This window comes from Dermacentor albipictus, chromosome 5 (assembly GCF_038994185.2).
Source record: "Dermacentor albipictus isolate Rhodes 1998 colony chromosome 5, USDA_Dalb.pri_finalv2, whole genome shotgun sequence".
In the NCBI taxonomy this organism is placed as follows: domain Eukaryota; kingdom Metazoa; phylum Arthropoda; class Arachnida; order Ixodida; family Ixodidae; genus Dermacentor; species Dermacentor albipictus.
The window spans coordinates 59,131,283-59,149,034 of record NC_091825.1 but is presented as its reverse complement, the minus strand read 5'-3'; the positions used below and the strand labels follow the sequence as shown (position 1 = coordinate 59,149,034).

The 17,752-nt window shown below is 47.3% G+C and overlaps 1 protein-coding gene across 1 annotated transcript in view; it reads right to left on the bottom strand.

The window, feature by feature from the left end:
• Nucleotides 1–17,752, bottom strand: part of LOC135911200 (endothelin-converting enzyme 1-like) — a 115,414-nt gene that overhangs the window by 73,355 nt on the left and 24,307 nt on the right. The window contains exons 2-4 of the mRNA XM_070538405.1: nt 13,166–13,303; nt 12,764–13,073; nt 1,793–2,106 (exon numbers count right to left, since the gene is read on the bottom strand). Coding sequence (XP_070394506.1) covers nt 1,793–2,106; nt 12,764–13,040 — 591 coding nt within the window. The 5' untranslated portion in view covers nt 13,041–13,073; nt 13,166–13,303. The remainder of the gene's footprint in view (nt 1–1,792; nt 2,107–12,763; nt 13,074–13,165; nt 13,304–17,752) is intronic.

Sequence of the window (17,752 nt, the reverse complement as noted above, 5' to 3'; positions counted from 1 at the left end):
AAGATTCACACTGCCGTCCCTACATAATAAATATGAAGATAAAGACGTCAACTTTTTTACGTTTACAAAAAAAGGAATGTATTAATTTTTTCTAACTATTCGAATATGATCAAGAATGTTTCATTACTCTTTGTATCTCGTTTGTTGTTTTCGTCATTTTACGATATGTGTTCACGTGAACATTGAATATTTCACCTATAATGTACAACCGCCTAGGGGTGTACTTATATATTGACCTTATTTGTTCTATTGTTCCATTGTTGTATTTGCACAACCTCTTCTTGATTTTTAAAGTGCATTTTTGATTCTATTATTGTAAATTTGTTTTTGAAAGTATAGATTTTAATACAGCTATCATGTAATTCGGTCTTTAGGCATTTTCAAGGGTGTTATTACTGCTTTTCGCCTAAGGGACCCCCAACCACCGCTGGAAATAAAGATTTAGTTGATTGATTTATTGTATCAAAGAGCACCAATCCAGGAGGCTCACCGTGGCCCTGGCTGGACCTTGAATCATGTACCAATATCCATACGTACAAGTCACAAAGACACAAAAGAGCATACTTGAAACATGCTCCGACATGCAAGAATAGTTACACTAAGCACTGATGCATACCTTTTGTCCAAGTGAGTGCATGGCAGTGCTACCTAAACTGGACGAGCTGAACCAAACCCGCCAAAAGGCACAATGAGCCGCCAGAAGCTATCAAGACAGGAGCGGGCTTTTTTTGCTTGATCTAGGCTACGATATCGCACAACGCCCAAGCATGGAACAGAGAAGTCCTCCGTGGCATACGCTAGACCGCGTTACCATCGAACCAATAGTTAGAAACATGGGGGCAGACACACAACTGGAAAGACGGCAAAATCGATCGCAACACCACAGAGACGATACTGAGGACTGAATCTTACACACGGACGCCTCTCTAATTAGGCAAGATTGTTGCGCAGGCGTGGCAGTCAACTCTACACCGACAACTCCACCCATATCATGGCGCCCTCACTGCAATATTTCGTCACAAAATCAAGCGGAACTTACGGCTGTCATGAAGGCCGCCACCATGCCGAACCCACACGAACAAATTCTGCTCATTCCAACACATAGCCAGGCTGCATGCGGGGCACTAACGGCTAGAAACACCTCCCTGGTACTACATTCAAATTACCGACGCACCTCAACGTACATCCTAACAGATCATGTATCCAGTTGATCCCGCTTCGCACGGCGATCAGAGGGAACGAAGTGGCCATTGCCACATCCCGCGCTAATCTCGCGGACCCTTCACTGTGATCGACACACTGAACCTGAATGAGCAATACACCCTCACGCGGGCGGATAGGCGCCAAAAAACTTGAGGAATTGGGCAACTGCATCTAGTTTCCACAAGGAGACACGCACATGAAACGAAGAGAGGCGGCGCTATGGAGGTGTGCGCAGACGCACAAACTCTTGTCTCCACACGTTCAACACTACACACAACGTATGTCTGGCAAACCTGTTTGCATGGCAGGCGACGGTTTCCCAGATAATATTCATATTCTGTGGTATTGACCGGGGAGCCACCCCGCTATTCAGGCTAGCCTTGCCAAACTCGCGCCCATTCTGTACACCTGCGACACTTGAAAGGGTCGCTGTCGGACTCCTTCTACGACTACGTACAAGCCACGATCGAGTTGATCACAAAGCGCGGCTTGGCAGACAGCCAGAACAAAGCAGGAAAACCCGGATCGGGGATCCCGAATAAAATTTATCCTCTCTCTTTCTCTCTAAATCGACAAGCATTGCCCCCACCTGCTGATGGGTACGGTTGGGGTCGTCCGTCAGCAGCAATGCCTCGGACATCCGTGGGCGGATGAGGCGACCAGGCAGTCGTTGAATCTCGGTTGTTGCCTCGTCCGCCTCCTGAGCTGGGACAGGGATGGACGACGGCGAGTGCGGCTGAGTGGATGGCGAGGGCTCCAACAGCTCGACGTCATTGTTGTGGACTGGATCGACTTTCGTCGTGCTCGTGCGCCTCGTCTGCTGCGTCGACGATGCAGAGAGCTTCCTTTCGGCGATGGCAGTGGTCTCGGCTGTCCCGTATGCCGACGGCTGGGCAGTTGCCGCTGCATAGATTAGGCACAAGTGAATTTCTTGTTTAACATTAAATTCATTCAAGCTTTCTGTCCTGTTTGCTTGGGGCAACTGCAGAAAAAGAAGAGTATAAGATCACTTTGCTTGTGATCGCAAACTTCGACTCGGTGCTTCTTGTGAAGGTCTACGAATGGATGTCAGCAGCCGCGAACGCAAGCGCTTTACCTTACCATTGTAAGTCTTGCATGACTAAGGCTTTCTCAAAGAATTCTGATTGCGCCTGTTGAGATTTATTCAAACACCCCATTAGGTCTCCAGGTATGCCGTGTCCTTCTCCTATGTCATCTTAGAGATTTAACGCATCTAGCTTTTGGGGGCAACTAACCACGAATTTTCTTTTCTAACCCAGTCGCCTTCGGAAGGCGATATTTACCATGAAGACAGTTCGGTTTAACATAGCTTTAAAAAGTGGCTGGCGTTAACCGTGGCATGCACCTAGTTATTGGAGTGAAAGCACTGTTAAGCATAGTTAGACATGTTATTGCTGCTTTGAATGTTTTATTGCACGTTGAAGGTTTCTTCACTATCTCGCTGTACCCAGGTAGCACACAAAGTCTTGAAAACGTCGTGTTAAGGGATTCAACGTCTGAAACGGATTTTTGACCAAAATAGACGCATCAAAGACGTTGCAAACAAGATAGATTAAAAACGAGGGGTGAATACATTTTGATAACGTTGGAAGCCAGGCAGCTTAAGAACGAGGAGTGAATACGTTTTGAAAGCGACTTCACATGACTAGCTCTATTTCTTTAGTTATCAAGCGTACCGGGTACATTTTCGACAGCGCCATTTTTGGCGGGAGAATTCCTCGCTTGTCAAACAGCACTCGTCGTGTCAATTGCTCCTCTATTCGACCTATATTAGAATGAGTGCGGCAAGAAAAAGAAATTCTTTAGTTGTGTCAACCTAACGTCAGAAGAGACCAAGGATTGCAAATGAAGTTGGCATCCCAAAAGGAAGTGTTTTGGGCCAGGAGGAAGTGGAGCGTGAGTACAGAAACATCGAAGCCGCCCTTGCGGCAATGGTAGTCGGCCGAGCCTTCAGCAGGAAGAAAGATCTGTATGACTACCCGGTTCCTTCCAGTGTGTTTGGCATATCAAAGGTGTCATCACTAAATGTGACAATGAGCTCCTGGAAAATGAGCAGCGTCGCATGCAAATGCTTCGAAATTCTCGCTGGACAAGGCAGCTTTGCCGTGTTTCCTCTTATTCACAATGCAGGGATGTGAATACCTTACCGCTGAAATAATTTTTTTTTTTTACTGCTGAGGCACGAGGGCTGCACAGTTATCGTGCGAACAAAGCTAACATTTTGTGCCCAATCGTTTGACTAGTGAAAACTGCGGTTTGGTTATAAACAGTAGCTTCATTGTATTTCCTGCTTGTGTAACATAAAGAAGAGAACGCAGTGAAGGTTTTCACTATTCTGGCATGTACAAGTTCACAGTGCTTTTCATAAGTACGTATGCAGTTAACCATTATATATACATATATATATATATATATATATATATATATATATATATATATATATATATATATATATATATATATATATATATATATAATGCGTGTATGTATGTGTGCACATATTTACCTCCATATGAAATTTTAGCTGATATGCATATGCAATACAGTAAGCGTACATTATTCATCAAATAACGCGCTTTCCCCTGGAACCCATGAACAACTTGGAGCTTGGCTCCAGAGCGCTAAATCATGAGAGTCACATGCAGCATAAATAAATGTATCGAGTTAATAAGCGACTTCACTTTTGGTGCCAACGGAGGGACACATCGGTACAGTCGTTTCAAGTAACGGTGCTTCGTAGGAAGTGTGGCAACGAGTTCTATACTGTGAGCACAATGTACATAAAAAAACATTTGCAAAAACCATCGTCGATGATTGTTAATGCAAGCGATTAGACTCAGCGAGCGAGCGAACAAAAGTACGCGAGAGAAAGCGAGAGAGAGAGAGAGAGAGAGAGAGCGAAATATAGTTAGCGTGAGAGCGAACGAACGAATGCGCGAGCGTTTTCCTTGAAAATCAACAGTACGGCGACCGACCACCGACGACTGAACTACGAAAACATCCGACAGAGAAGAGACAGAACGCTATGGGGAACCAGCGCTGGAGTTTTCGCGGCGCCTGCAGCGCCACCCTGGCGGTCATAACGTGCACAATGCAGCCTCCCCCGCGGACGAAAATTGCGTTGCGCGCCCTTAAAGTCGAAGGAAAACAAAAGGGCGCCGTCGATACTGTTGCGTATACAAGTGCCACAACTAAGTCAGGATGAGGGAGGATGTATCCTTCTGCGTCTTTCCATCTAAACCCTACGAACAAGAACGGAGGCGGCGTTGGATGCAGGCAGTCAGGCGAGCGGAGTAAGCTCCCGTCTTGTCGCCCTGTCAAGCGGTGTCGGGCTGGTTTCTAAACCAAATTTCGCATGTATCCTTGGTTTATTCGATAGTGAAGACGGTCAGCCATGGCAGACAGTACCAAACAGCAGAATCTGCAGTTGGTATTTCGTCGGAAACAAAATGAGCAATAGCATGCACCATCCGGCATATGTACCATTTTTCCTTCGCAATGCCACCGCCAAGCCCTTTCCAACGCCACCACACCAAGTGAACGATACGAAAGGTAAAAATTATCCATTCATTGCCAATAATTATGTGGGAGGGAAGCTGCCTTGTAATACGAGTTGTATGCGCATAGTGCCGGCGCACGCGCGACTAAGCCACCTATGTGTTTATAAAAATGCGCATGCGGATGAGGACTCGGCGCTGAGATGCATCCGGCAAATTTATGTAATTAGTACTAAATGTAGCCAGGATTGTTACGGATCAAGCAGCGGAGCACTCAAACTTGCGCGTGTCAGCTGATGCGATAAAGCTTTCTTCTCCATTGACTGCTGTGGCGAAGTAACATCAGAATTTTTTATGTCTAGCCAGAGAAATATGGAATATCTTCAGGCCAACTAATACTTACGAAACCATAGCGCAGCACGACCGGAGCCATAACTGGGCTTCTTCGATTTTCGGAGTTCTGGCAGCCCGCTGGGAGCCAGACGGCAGCCAGCTAGTTCCGGTTCCGACAGGAAGTCACGTGGGCTGGGATCCCCAAGACAACCCGAACCTGCCCGAAGTTTGCAAAATCGAACGCCGGTACAGCTGGCCAAATGTAAACATGCTACCAGCATGGCAGCGCCCGTCGAGGCCGACGCGCGCTCGGCGTAGTCGGCCCATTTGTGCGTTGCCAGCTTGAAAATATATAGTTGTATTCAGGAACACGATCACTTTCGCGCGACTCGGCCAACCTCGCCTTGCGCAGCGCAACCGATGGCCTCCGACGAGGCGCATGACAAGACGCGAAATCGTGATTGTATACTCGAAAGCGATAGCTGGAGGATCCCTGCTCGCAGCGATCACGTCGACCACCGGCGACAATGATGAGTTGGCGTTGTGTCATCACAAGACATGAAAAAGCAGGTTAACGGGTACGTCTCATACGCATAAAATTTCGCGCCGACCTGGTTGGGCTTCGATTTCAGAAAGTTTGTTGTGGCTGATGGTGCTTCTCATTTAAGGAGCTGGGGACGCGGCTGGCGCGTGAAAATGCACGTCGCCTGTGACCAGCGAAACGTTTCACACGAAAAACAACATTGGTCGCAATCATGAGAGCAATAAGCCAATGTACTACCGAGTGCAATCTGTGTATTCTTAGATCAACGGCCTGCAGTTCGAACACATGTCGGTTTCGAGCTGCCACCCAAGCATACGACGGAGAGACGGAGCGCACACGGGCTAGCTGCAAAGCCTTAGCTAACTGCAGAAAAAGGAGATACACCCGCATGCATACGCGAGATATGTGAAAAGGAACGCCATCAGTGAAAGACGAACCCAAAATGTACCGCAATGTGTGAATGAGCGCCTACAGCTTGCGTGGAACACGATGCAGATAACATGCACGCATGAGAGCGCGGCGTGCTGATCACCGCCGCGAAGAAGCAATCAGGGGACACACACACACACACACACACAAAAGCTTCAAACGGTTCACCACGGCTCGTATCACACCGCTTCGCGATGCGGAACGGAGCGTCAGCACCTAAAACGATAACGCTAGAAGTAAGGAAATCCGAAGATGACCGTAGACAGTTGGCTGAGCGAGGTAAGTTTAAGTCCTCAAGCGCCCGTGTAGCAATCCGTGAAGTCCCCGTAAAGATGGCGGCGAGCGCCCATCGCCTCTTTTAGTCGTCTGCTAGCCAGAGAACTTCCAGAGAGCAGCCAGACCAAAATCGTCCTGGCAGGTTCTGGCAGCCCGCGGGTAGCCAGAACCGTCCAGCGCGAGCAAAACGAACGCCCGGCGGAAGTGCGTAGTGCGGTGGGCGGAGCAACCCGAGAAAAACGAAGACGCTCTGGCTGGCTCTGGCAGCCCGCGGGTAGCCAGAAGTGGAAAATCGAAGAAGCCCACTGCTAGATTTGCGAGGCAGGCAGCCACGCATGCATGGCATCGATACACGACGCAACCGTTGAAGAAACACACGTGCTCACCGCGACGCACTGTGAAAAATATATAAAGCTTAAAAAGCTTCTTTCGTCATTTCTTCACTTGATGGCGCTAGCTTCTTTACAAAAACTTTAAAAAAACGGAAACATACGAACTATAAGGCTGCGTATGTATGTGTGTCGTCTGGTTGTGTGGCTGGAATATGCCGTGTTTCGTCGCCAGGGCGGCGTGCAACGCACTCTTTTCGACGCGCCGCCTATCCAGCGCTGGTTCCCCATTCGCTTTAATATTTCTGAAACTCGTCGTCATAGGCTCGCCACGCTTGGGCGCAGAGCGTGGTGTGATCACACTTATGTAGAAGCGGCAATTGTTTTTTAACATGCTGTAACCACAATGACGTGGCACTGAAAGCGGAAAGCGTCCGAAATGAGAGAGGAAACTGAAAGGTTTTGCGGAACGCCCAGTGGCAACTTCCAGCTCGCCACTCTTGCTGCAGGTGGACTGGCGACAGAACAACGGAAGAGCGCGCGGCGTCTGGCTCTGCGCAACATGATTCGCGGGTCGAGAAGTACAAAAGCGCAATGCGCACGACACGCAAGGCGCCAAGCCACGGCGCGTCAGCCTCTTCAGCGGCTTCTACAATATTCAGCAACCCAACAACGCGATCCAACCTTGCGCAAGGTGGCGATACCGTCGCCAGATCATGTGACCAAGGTGGCCACGTGATTCGTGATGCCGGGCAGCCGGGCGAGCCGGGCATAGTTGCGTCAACGCAGTCGCATTGCGCTGCGGTGTGTTTGAGGCTATTCTGAATGTGCTGCCGCTGCCCTTTGCTATGTAAGTGTTGCAGTGTTTTGCTGTCAAGAAAACGATATGCTGTGATTAGTTTGGGTTGTGCGATATGTTTGTGTGGTTTTAATTTGGAAATCAGTAGTGTTTTCAATTGTTACGTGACCAAGGCGGCCACGTTATTCGTGAAGCCGGGCATAGTTGCGTTATCGCACTTGCAAGGCACTATGGTCTGTTTGCGAGTGTTCTGAATGTACTGCCGCTGCCCTTTGTCATGTAAGTGTTGCAGGGTTTTGCCGTCAAGAAAACGACATTCTGTGATTAGTTTGGGTTGTGCGATCTGTTTGTGTAGTTTTAATTTGGAAATCAGTAGTGTTTTCAATTGGAGGGCGCGGACTGGAGGGCACTAATCAGCTCTTCAAGTTCATTGTCATGTTATGTGAGGCGCCTTTTCACTGACGCTGTAATTAAGGCGTTAATGGCAGTATAAGGACGAAAGTTAGAGGGACGAAATCGTGCCTGTGTGTTCCTAGCGTCGGGATCGGCCGCTATGCGTGATCCTAACAAGAAAGCATTTTGCAGAATGCGAAGAAAGATGGCAAAATTTCTGTCTGTGCGCACCTTGCCGATCTCCGCAATAGAGCCGTCGTCGTGCTATTTTAGTCTCCCGTTTAGCAAGAGTGTTGCAGGCAAGAGAACTGGTTCAAACAGGCTTTTTTTTAATGATTCAGTACTAGTGCGGTATCCCAAGAGGTGAGGTCATGTGCTCGCCCTATTTTCTTCCCTCGCGCTATAGCGCACTGACATAATTTTGCGTGCTCCATACCGTGCTTTTATCGTTTGCACTTCAGGTTCTCGATTGTGTTTTCGCCCACTTTACCCACGTGATCGGTATTTCATGGTCTTACCGGGTACCATGTGTGTCCATATATTGTGTCCAATATATGAAACGGCCAAATTCGATTTTATTTGACGCCTCAAATGTCAGTAATGTATTGAGTCCCTTGTAGCTTTGTGCTTGTTATAAATTTAACTATTTGGCGAATGGATACAGCATGTACGCTGCATAACTCGCTTGTGGATACTGCATACATGAGTCGAGTATGCCCTTGGTATAAAATAAGTTGTATGCTTTAGGTAGTACGATAGTTTGCAGTTTGGGACATGTGTCGGAATGTACGCTGTGCGCCTTTCGCGCTTTACGGTGGCCTGCCGAGTTCGTGCGGGTGTCATGTGTGCACATGGAGTTCACTAAGCGCTGTCGCAGTTTTTTTTTTATATACATGTGTTCTGTTCGCGCGCTTCGCACAACAGGGCATGTCGCAGTTCTTTGTCCTTGTGCAACACATTTTCCTAGCGTACGTCTGTGCATTATTTGATACCGGTTTCACACGGGGCTCTTTTAGCCGCTATCCAGTCCGTTACAAATAGAATTTCTCGGTCGTGATTGGCTCCTTTGCTCAAGTTACGATAGTGAGCCAGTCGCATCGATAATTTCTATCCGGGTCGGGCTTGATCGCGATCGAGAGTGGTCGTGTGACACCGGTTTTACACATGGCTCCCACATAGGGAACACTTTAGGTTCAATGCTACTGAGTGAAGAGCAAGTGCATATAGATGCCAGTGGTGGTATGTGGGCAAGTCTTTCTGGTGAAGCCAATACTTGTGCATTCAAAACATTTCAATTACCAGCGTAGTGCATCAATGTGTCTACATCGAAAAAATGGAGCACCAGTGCAGATATCTGAGCATACCTGCCCAGGGCAGCAAGTGTGTCTACATTGAAACCACTACCAGAATGTGCGGCAGTTCTATTTCCAGCAGCGGGACTGCACAATAATCAGTAGGGTGCTCTCAAGCTTATCTATGAAGCTCTGCCTGGACTGTGTGCAAAATACTTTTGGACGTTAAAGTGGCGGTGAATTGGTAAACATCAGTGGAACTGTGCCTGGACTTTGTGGCAAATGTTTTTGGATGTGAAAGTCTGAGTGAACTGGCAAAGAATTTGCTCTGGGCTACATGTGTTAAACGTTTTTCTCATTCAGAGTGCTTTTTTTTTTACTTTAGGAGACTGGAGATGTGCGCAAAGTGTGACATGTCAGTGTGCTAATTAATGTATTTGCTGGTTTGCAAATTATTCGTTGCAAGTTTGTTTTTGCCAGAGAGGTACAACTTTGCCTCTTGTAAAGGGATTTTTAGATAAAACACCTACTCTTTATTATGACCATTTCTTCCTTTGTTACACAAATGCAGCTTCCAATGCATTCCAGCTTATTTCCATGTTTATGTAAGTTTCTAATATGAGGCTTGCATATTCATTTCTCACGTTCTGGAGTGGCAAGATGCAGCATTACTGTCTCATCGTTCGCTGTACTACAGTAGTGTTCACTTGTTACACTGAATCCCCCGTTTATGTATTCTGTACTAATTTCACTTTATTGCTTTTTTTGTTGCATGGTTATTTTCTCTCGCCATTACCTTCTTTGATATATCCTAAAGGCAATATTTCCAATTTTGCATTGTTCCCATTTTTTTATTTCTGTCACAGGATTGTTTTATGATGGTATGCGGTGGTATTTCTTTTTGTGCTCTTTTCAAGCTTCTAGCTGATTGGTACCATTGCTTGGAGGCAGTTACGATCCGATTCATACTCTTGCATTTTTCAGTCTACTTCTTCTATTCGCTCCGATGTCACTTCTGCATAACTCTAGTCCATCTAATAGCACGTGCTCTTTGCTATTAGAAATGAGAACCTTTAGCACACTCCAGGTTTTTCTGTTCATTTTTGTATGTGTACTTGGAATTTTGTTTATGTGCTAGTGCATGTTCACTTTCGAGTTCATTACGAATCCTCTCTGCGACTTTTGTCATTTTCGATGTACTTTTACTCCTATTTGCATTTCTCACACAGTTTGTTCGAACCTTGCATGAGCATTGCATTTTAATAAAGTGTTTTTGCTTTCTCACTATGTTCTCATTTCATGCACTCTTGGCATGAAGGGCTTGGTCTGGCCGCCTGCCAAGACGTGACCATTTGTTCTTTGCAGGATGTCATTCCCATTGTGGTTGTAAGCATCGTAGCTTACTAAAGGCGGTATTAAGGCTTCATTATTCCTAACAGGCTCATTTTCGTGCGACTTAGTAAAGGATGCGCCGGCCATGCGGGGAACAGTGCTTGGCACTGCGCCATGGCTCTTACAGTCAACACCGACGCTTCTACTCATCTGGGGCGCGATTGGAGATCGTTGTTCGAAACGCCCGATCAGTTTCACCTCACGAAATTGACCGTGCCAATGGGTGCGGCTGACGACGTCTGCGCGGCATAGGCCAGTCACGTGAGGCGAAACTAAGCGCGTGTTTTGAACAACGATGTCTGATCGCGCCCGTCACCCGCGAAAATTAGCTTCAGATGATCGTGAACCTTTCAAGACCGCTTCTAGACCAGCTTTTTGATAACGTCCTAAAAACGTTTAGAAATAGTTTTGGCAAAGGGATTACTTGTGTCTTTCCCAATCCTATTTCTAGACCAGCTTTTCGAATACGTCTTGCAGACCTGTTCTAGATCGCCTCAAGAAGGTAATTAAGCCGGACATTGGCAGAGATATACGACGTTTTCCCGCCGGAGTTCTCTCATTCGTGTCTTCTTTAACCCGTTTTTATCGTCTTGGATAAACGCTACGAAAACGTTACGTATCTCTTTTGTGCTACCTGGGTAGCTCGACTGAGTTAATGACTGATTTATGGTCTGCAAAGTAGTTGCTTGCTGTTTGAACTTGGGATACTGTAATGTAATGGATACTCAGGCTCGCGCCAGCGGCGAAGCAATGACGCGCTCACACATGTGCGTGCTTCATCCATGGTGAGAGCAAGCGACTAAGCGCCGGCGCAACAGCAGTTACGCCCTCGCCTGTCACGTGGTACACAATGGCGAGGCTCGAGCGAGCGCAGCTGCGACGCCTCTCTATAGCGGATCACGTGACGTGACGTCACACCTGCGCGTCGGTGGCTAAAGGTCAAACGCGCCGACATTGACCTTGGGAGTTGTACCTCGAGGAGAACTGATTACACACGTAGGGTTGCCCTGCACAAACACTCTGCGAACGCTTTTCTTCGCGCAGTAACGACGGACTCTAGTACTCGTAACATTTTCGCTGTAGTGCCTAATATAAGTGCTTGTGTGTTCCACTTACGCAAGATTTCTCGTTGTCAAACACAGTCATGTACCCTGCACCAAAGTGCTTTCTCGTCTCGGTTACTTAAAACACGCTCTTCGTTCACACGCTTTTTAGCCAATTATATGTTTCACTGCACATAGTTGACGTCTGAAAATATTCAAAAGCTATTCGAAAAAAATATTCCTATTTACAAATAGCCATTGTATGATTCAAGGGCCGAATGAAATGGGACGATATTTGAATCGCCATTTAATTCGCAAAATTTTATTAGAATAGTGCCAAGAGAAGGGACGGGTAGTCGAGGACGGCAGAAAACTAGGTGGGGTGGTGAAATGAGGAAATTTTCAGGCGCAGAATGGAATCGGTTGACGCAGGACAGGGGTATTTTGATATCGCGGAAAAGGGCTTCGTCTTGGCAGTGGACATAAACATGATGATGATGATGATGATTATCATGATCATGATCATGGTGATCATGATCAGACACGAAGACCGAGGCCAACCGTGCCTGCTTTGGCCGGCGATGCCGTCCCTCTCTGTGGTGAGTGTTTTCCCGCTAGAATAAAGCACTGACGGCCTTCGATTTCTCATGAGCTTTTAGTTGTCGTGGAGCATTTAGAGCTTAGCGCTCTTACAGGGACAATGTAAGCAAACGTCTTGTTTATGTTCAAGGTTGTCAGTGCCCGAGCACTGTTCGCAAATCTACCAGGTCAGGATCCAAGCCAGTGGGGGAACACTACCACAGAGCCTGAGGTGCCCTTTGCAGCAATATATGGTATCGTTCAATGCTCATTCAAGCGTTCGCGAACTTATTGCGAAACCAAACGTTGAGCATGAGATATAGAATACGAGATGCAGAAGTAGCTTTCCTACAAAAGAAGAACGAGAAGCGTTGCTCACTTGAGCGTGCGACACGAGTTGACTTTATCTTCGTGGGATATAAGTGGTTGAAGAAGGCGTGCTGCTTTGAACCCGGATGATCAGGTCTACTGACGTTAACACAAGATATTATTACTATAGAATGTATAGTAATATAAAGCTATCGAAACAGGGCTTCCCTTCTTGCATTTATATATACGTGAATCGTCTGCTGCACCGCATTTTCTTCGTGAACTGCATTGAACGCGCGCATCTTGGCATGCACTTTTTCTTACGTGCTATGTCCACCGCCTCTGCGACATCCTTCGGCGGTGGGGACAATGCGGCGGACGCAGGCAGGATCATCGGGGTGGCGGTGGCGTCCGGGTCAGAGCCAGCCCTGGGCGAAGGCACCGCCCTCGTGCGGCCGCTGTCGCGTCGTGAGGAGCGTGACGACCCGGACGAGGACGAGGTGGAGGTGGAGGCCTTGCGATCACTGTGACCCCGCCGCGATGAGCGAGAAGCCCTCCTGGACTTCTTCTCGCCGCCCGTACCCGTTGTGAAAGCGTCCATAGTCGCGCTACCAGATCAACACGGCAAGAGGACCTAGTGGGGGCGGCGACAGTTAAATAAGCCAGTGAATTGTCGGTGAAAAAACGAAGAAGGCCGTTAGGAGCAACTCGCTAGAGGAGACCTACCTGGTTCCGCCGAGGAATTCTGTGAAATGAGCTGGGAGAGGGACCAGTGCATAGACATCCGTACGCCCGCTGGTCGTATTCGTCTTCTTCTAATTTTCAACGTAACGATGATCATGTGCCTTCCAAATGTGGTTGGAGCTTGCAGTTTCATGAAGAGAAAAACGACAAAAAGTTGTTTTAATTAGGCGCTGAGTTCAAAGATCAGATCGTAATAATTTATTTAAGTAATGACTCGAAATATATTTGGAGAAGTGCGTGAATGAACGTGACATTGCACTTCGTATAATTTACAGCGCAAGTCTCACATTTCATGTTAGTTTAACGTTAGGCAGTAGATGGACGACATCGAAGGATGGTTTCATCTTAGGTAAACACTTGCTCCGGAATGTTCTAAGTACTGCCAGTGGTGGTTCCAAATGGAAGGGAGGTACTTTTCTGCTACTCCCTGGCCATGGGCTCAGGCCGTGTCATGTTCTTCGAGCTGAAGCTGCCTATTAAGCAGGGCTGCTGAAATACTTCCTACTTGTAATATGTCTTCAACAGGTAACTCTGGTAACGCTGAAATACTTCCTACTTGTAATATGTCTTCAACGTGTAACTCTGGTACGCCACCATCGCAGGTTCCACCAATAGCTTCAGTGGGCCAACCAAGCAACGGACTTCATTTGCAGAATTTTCCTCGCTTATCTTCGAAGAAACCTGTCCGTGTCTCTATTGCTTAGACTGTCCTCCAAGTTGGGAACCTAATGATACCATCTGATGCAAGGAAAACCGTCGAGGAAGGTCCTAAGTTCTGCTTTCCACGCAGACTTCTCGCATATGTACGAAAAGCGGCTTCTAGACCTAAAGGGAAATGGAGGCAGACAGATTGCGTCTTGGAGGGCGCGGACAAACTAAGTGTCCAAAGGCAAGGTCTTGCATTGATCTAACTCATACTGTTGCATCGCACAAAGACTGCATGAGGTAATATGCAATAAGTCAAGGAAGGGGTTTTGCAGCACTTTCCTCAGAAGACCAACAGCAAAAGGCGGCCACTGCCATCTTAATCAAGTTTCGTCCAACAGAAAGCATTTTAGCGCGCATTTTATCTGAAGAGGAATTTGTGCCTTATTTCGTCGCAATTCGCAAAGACATATGGAAAAGCGCATTAAGGATCCATCTGTGGGCACCAACGCCGCCGTTCTAAAACGATTACGGCAGAACGTATATCACGATTACAATGGTAATGCAGATAGCAGTCGTGTAATGTAGCGACAGACCATATTCTTGAAGTCACGTTTGTTGGACAAGTGTAATAGTGTTTCTGCGACTTACGTTGCTCCGGGTAGGTGGCATATTTCATTTATTTCATTTATTGAACCCTCAAGGCCAAAGGCATTAAAGAGGGGAGTGGTTACAAAACAGAAATACATAAATAAATACAATGCATATTACAGAACAAGTATTATCATCTTCCTGTTATACAATGTTAGCTAGTGCAGAACGAAAATGCTGGTTATCAGTTATGTCGACTATATCTGCGGGAAGGCGGTTCCATTCGCGTGATGTGCGAGGCAAGAAAGACTGAAATGCAGTTTTAGTGTTACATGTTTCAATGCCAACTTTGTGACGATGGTCAATGCGATTTGACACGTATCTGGGGAATGAAATGAGGGAATCGCGTAGCATGGGGTGATGGTATAGTTTATGAAAAAGGCTCAAACGAATTGTCTGCCGGCGGGATGCTAGAAGAGGTAAAGAAAAATTAGCTTTCATGCTTGTTACACTTGCGGTACGGTTAAAGTTGGACAGGATAAAACGAGCAGCGTTATTTTGAACCAGCTCAAGTAAAGTTATCAGTTTTTCATGGTGCGGATCCCATATCGCGGCGGCATATTCCAAATTAGAACGTATTAGTGTTTTATAAAGCAGTAATTTCAAAGAAGATGGAGTTTTGGAAAAGTTACGGCGCACGTAGCCCAACATGCGGTTAGCTTTGTTAGTAATGTATTCAATATGGCGCGTCCAGTTAAGGTCAGTAGAAATATGAACACCCAGGTATTTATATGAAGTAACCGCTTCTAACGCAACGTTATTTAGGTAGTATACAGGCGGAGAGTTGGCACTTCTTGATATTCGCATAATTTTGCACTTATTAGTATTAAGTTCCATAAGCCATTCATTACTCCAACGAGAAATGTTAGAGAGGTCACGCTGAAGAATGTTAGCATCGTCGGGGGATTTTATTTCGCGGGAAACAACACAGTCATCAGCAAACAAAAGAACGTTAGATGATACAATGGAAGGGAGATCATTGATGTAAATAATAAATAAAAGGGGTCCAAGCACTGACCCTTGTGGCACGCCCGAGTAAACTTCGCTGAAAGTGGAGTTAAAATTATTAGCGATATCGTCCCACTTTGCTATGTCACCGACTTGTAAAAGTCGCCCATGAACATGGAGGCATGATGACGACCGTGTGACGCCCATGCCGTGACGATAGACTGATGACGAAGAAATGATATCGAGAGAACGACAAAGGCGTGTAATGACGGCGGAATGGCTACAAATAGATGTGGATTCTTGCATTTTGACGGCGGTATAGCAAGGACAACGTGACGATGACGACATAGGACAATGAAATGACGACGACGACCGCTTGACGATGATGGCGTGATGATGACAGTATACGTTTACCAAGTGAAGAAGCGGGAACAATAAATGCGGCATGACGATGATGGTATAATAACGGATGCATGATAGCGTCTGTCTGAGACGACGTAATGACAACAGCGTCATATTCACAATTCAATGACGACAGCGTCAAAACAATAAAATTACGAAGAAGAGATGACGTCGAACGATCGGAGAAGGTGGTATGATGCCGACAAAATGGCGATAATTGGAAAACAGTAATAAAGGGATGACAATTGCTAACCGAGAGCAGATGACCGTATGACGACAAGGATGTGTCGACGACAGCAGCCCAAGATCCAGATGTGGAAGTTGCAGTGATGAGGATGGAACGACCGCGACGGCATCTCGACGACTGCATGACAACGCCATGAGGACAATGGTACTACGACGACTGTATGATGAAATTAGAGGGACAATGACTATCACAAAACGTCTGTGACGACGACAGCATTAGGAGAATGCCGTAACGAAGCTGAAGTGATGATGATAGCACTACCTCGATGGCATTACGACTTCGGTCTGGCAATGGACGCATGATAGCGACTATCTGACGATCAAGACATGACAAAGGCACCTTAATCAAGATTCAATAGCCACAGTATGAATACAATACAATGTCAGGGAAAGATTGGTGCGGATGGCACGAAAAAGGAGGTATTACGATTGCGGAATGGCGTTGTCGGAGCTAATGCGAGGAAGACCGAGGTGCGGCAGCATTTTGTTTTCAACTGTTGATTTTATTGTTTATGTCGCACAGCGCACGCTGCGCGGCCGGGAGCTAACTTCCTGCTCCTCGACGGCCGCTGCACGCGGAGCGGGTTGTGGCCTGGGCCCAGGCCTGAGACAAGGGGCACTACAGGGCTGCACTCCCCCCCCCCCCTCCTCTTCCCCGTAGTGCGGAAGGCAGAGGAGCCGCCTAGGGAACATGCTCAGATGTGACCGCCAGGGATGATGAAGAAATCGAGGTCAAGTTGAGTGACGGCATCATAGGCCCAAGAGCGGCGACATAGGCAGGTTTGATCCAGTCAGCAGCCACGACGTATTTGCGACGGCTATTGTCTAGCGTGAACGTCTTAGGCGTGCAATAAAGTCCGCGGAATGGTCTATCGTAGGTCGGAGTGAGAGGTGGACGCACGTGTTCATGCCGAACGAAGACATGGCTACAGAAATCAATATCCTGGCTGACAAATACAGACCGGTGGTACCGGTCTGCAGGAATTACAGGAGCAATGTCAAAAAACGTGGTGCGCAGCTCCGAGATGTAGGTGTGAGCGTCATGGGTGGAAGGTGGCGACAACGTCACGAAGAATTCTACAGGGAGGTGAGCCTACGTCGGAATCTAGGTCCGCCTTCAGTGTTCATCGGATGCCCAGAAAAACGGAAAAACGAAGGGAAGTTGAACCCCTTTCCTTGGCTGATAAATGGTGAGGGCAGCCTTCAGTTGTCAATGAAGTCGTTATACCATGTCATTATTGGAAGAATGGGAGTCAGTCGTGTGGATGCGTCGAATGCCCAGGATGTTGGCAAGCGCGGTGAATAGAGCCGATTGAAACTGGTGGCCTCGGTCGGTGGTGACGACAGAAGGGCATCCGAAACGCCGCACCCAGCCGCTCATGAAAGCCGTAGTAACTGCCTCTGGCGTAGTCTGTAACGGGAAACGCCGCTGGCCATCGGGTGAAGTGGTCCACGCATGTGAGCAACAGGTCCCACGTGATTGCGGGAGAGGGCCGACAATGTCGAAGTGGACGTGGCAAAACCTAGCGTCTAGATGCGCAAATGAAATTAGACGTGACGGTATGGCGGTGAACTTTAACACGATGGCACTGAAGGCAGGTTCGCCCTCACTGACGGACGTCTACATTGATGCATGGCCAAAGGAATCAAGTTTTGACAAGCTTCTGGGTCTCTTGA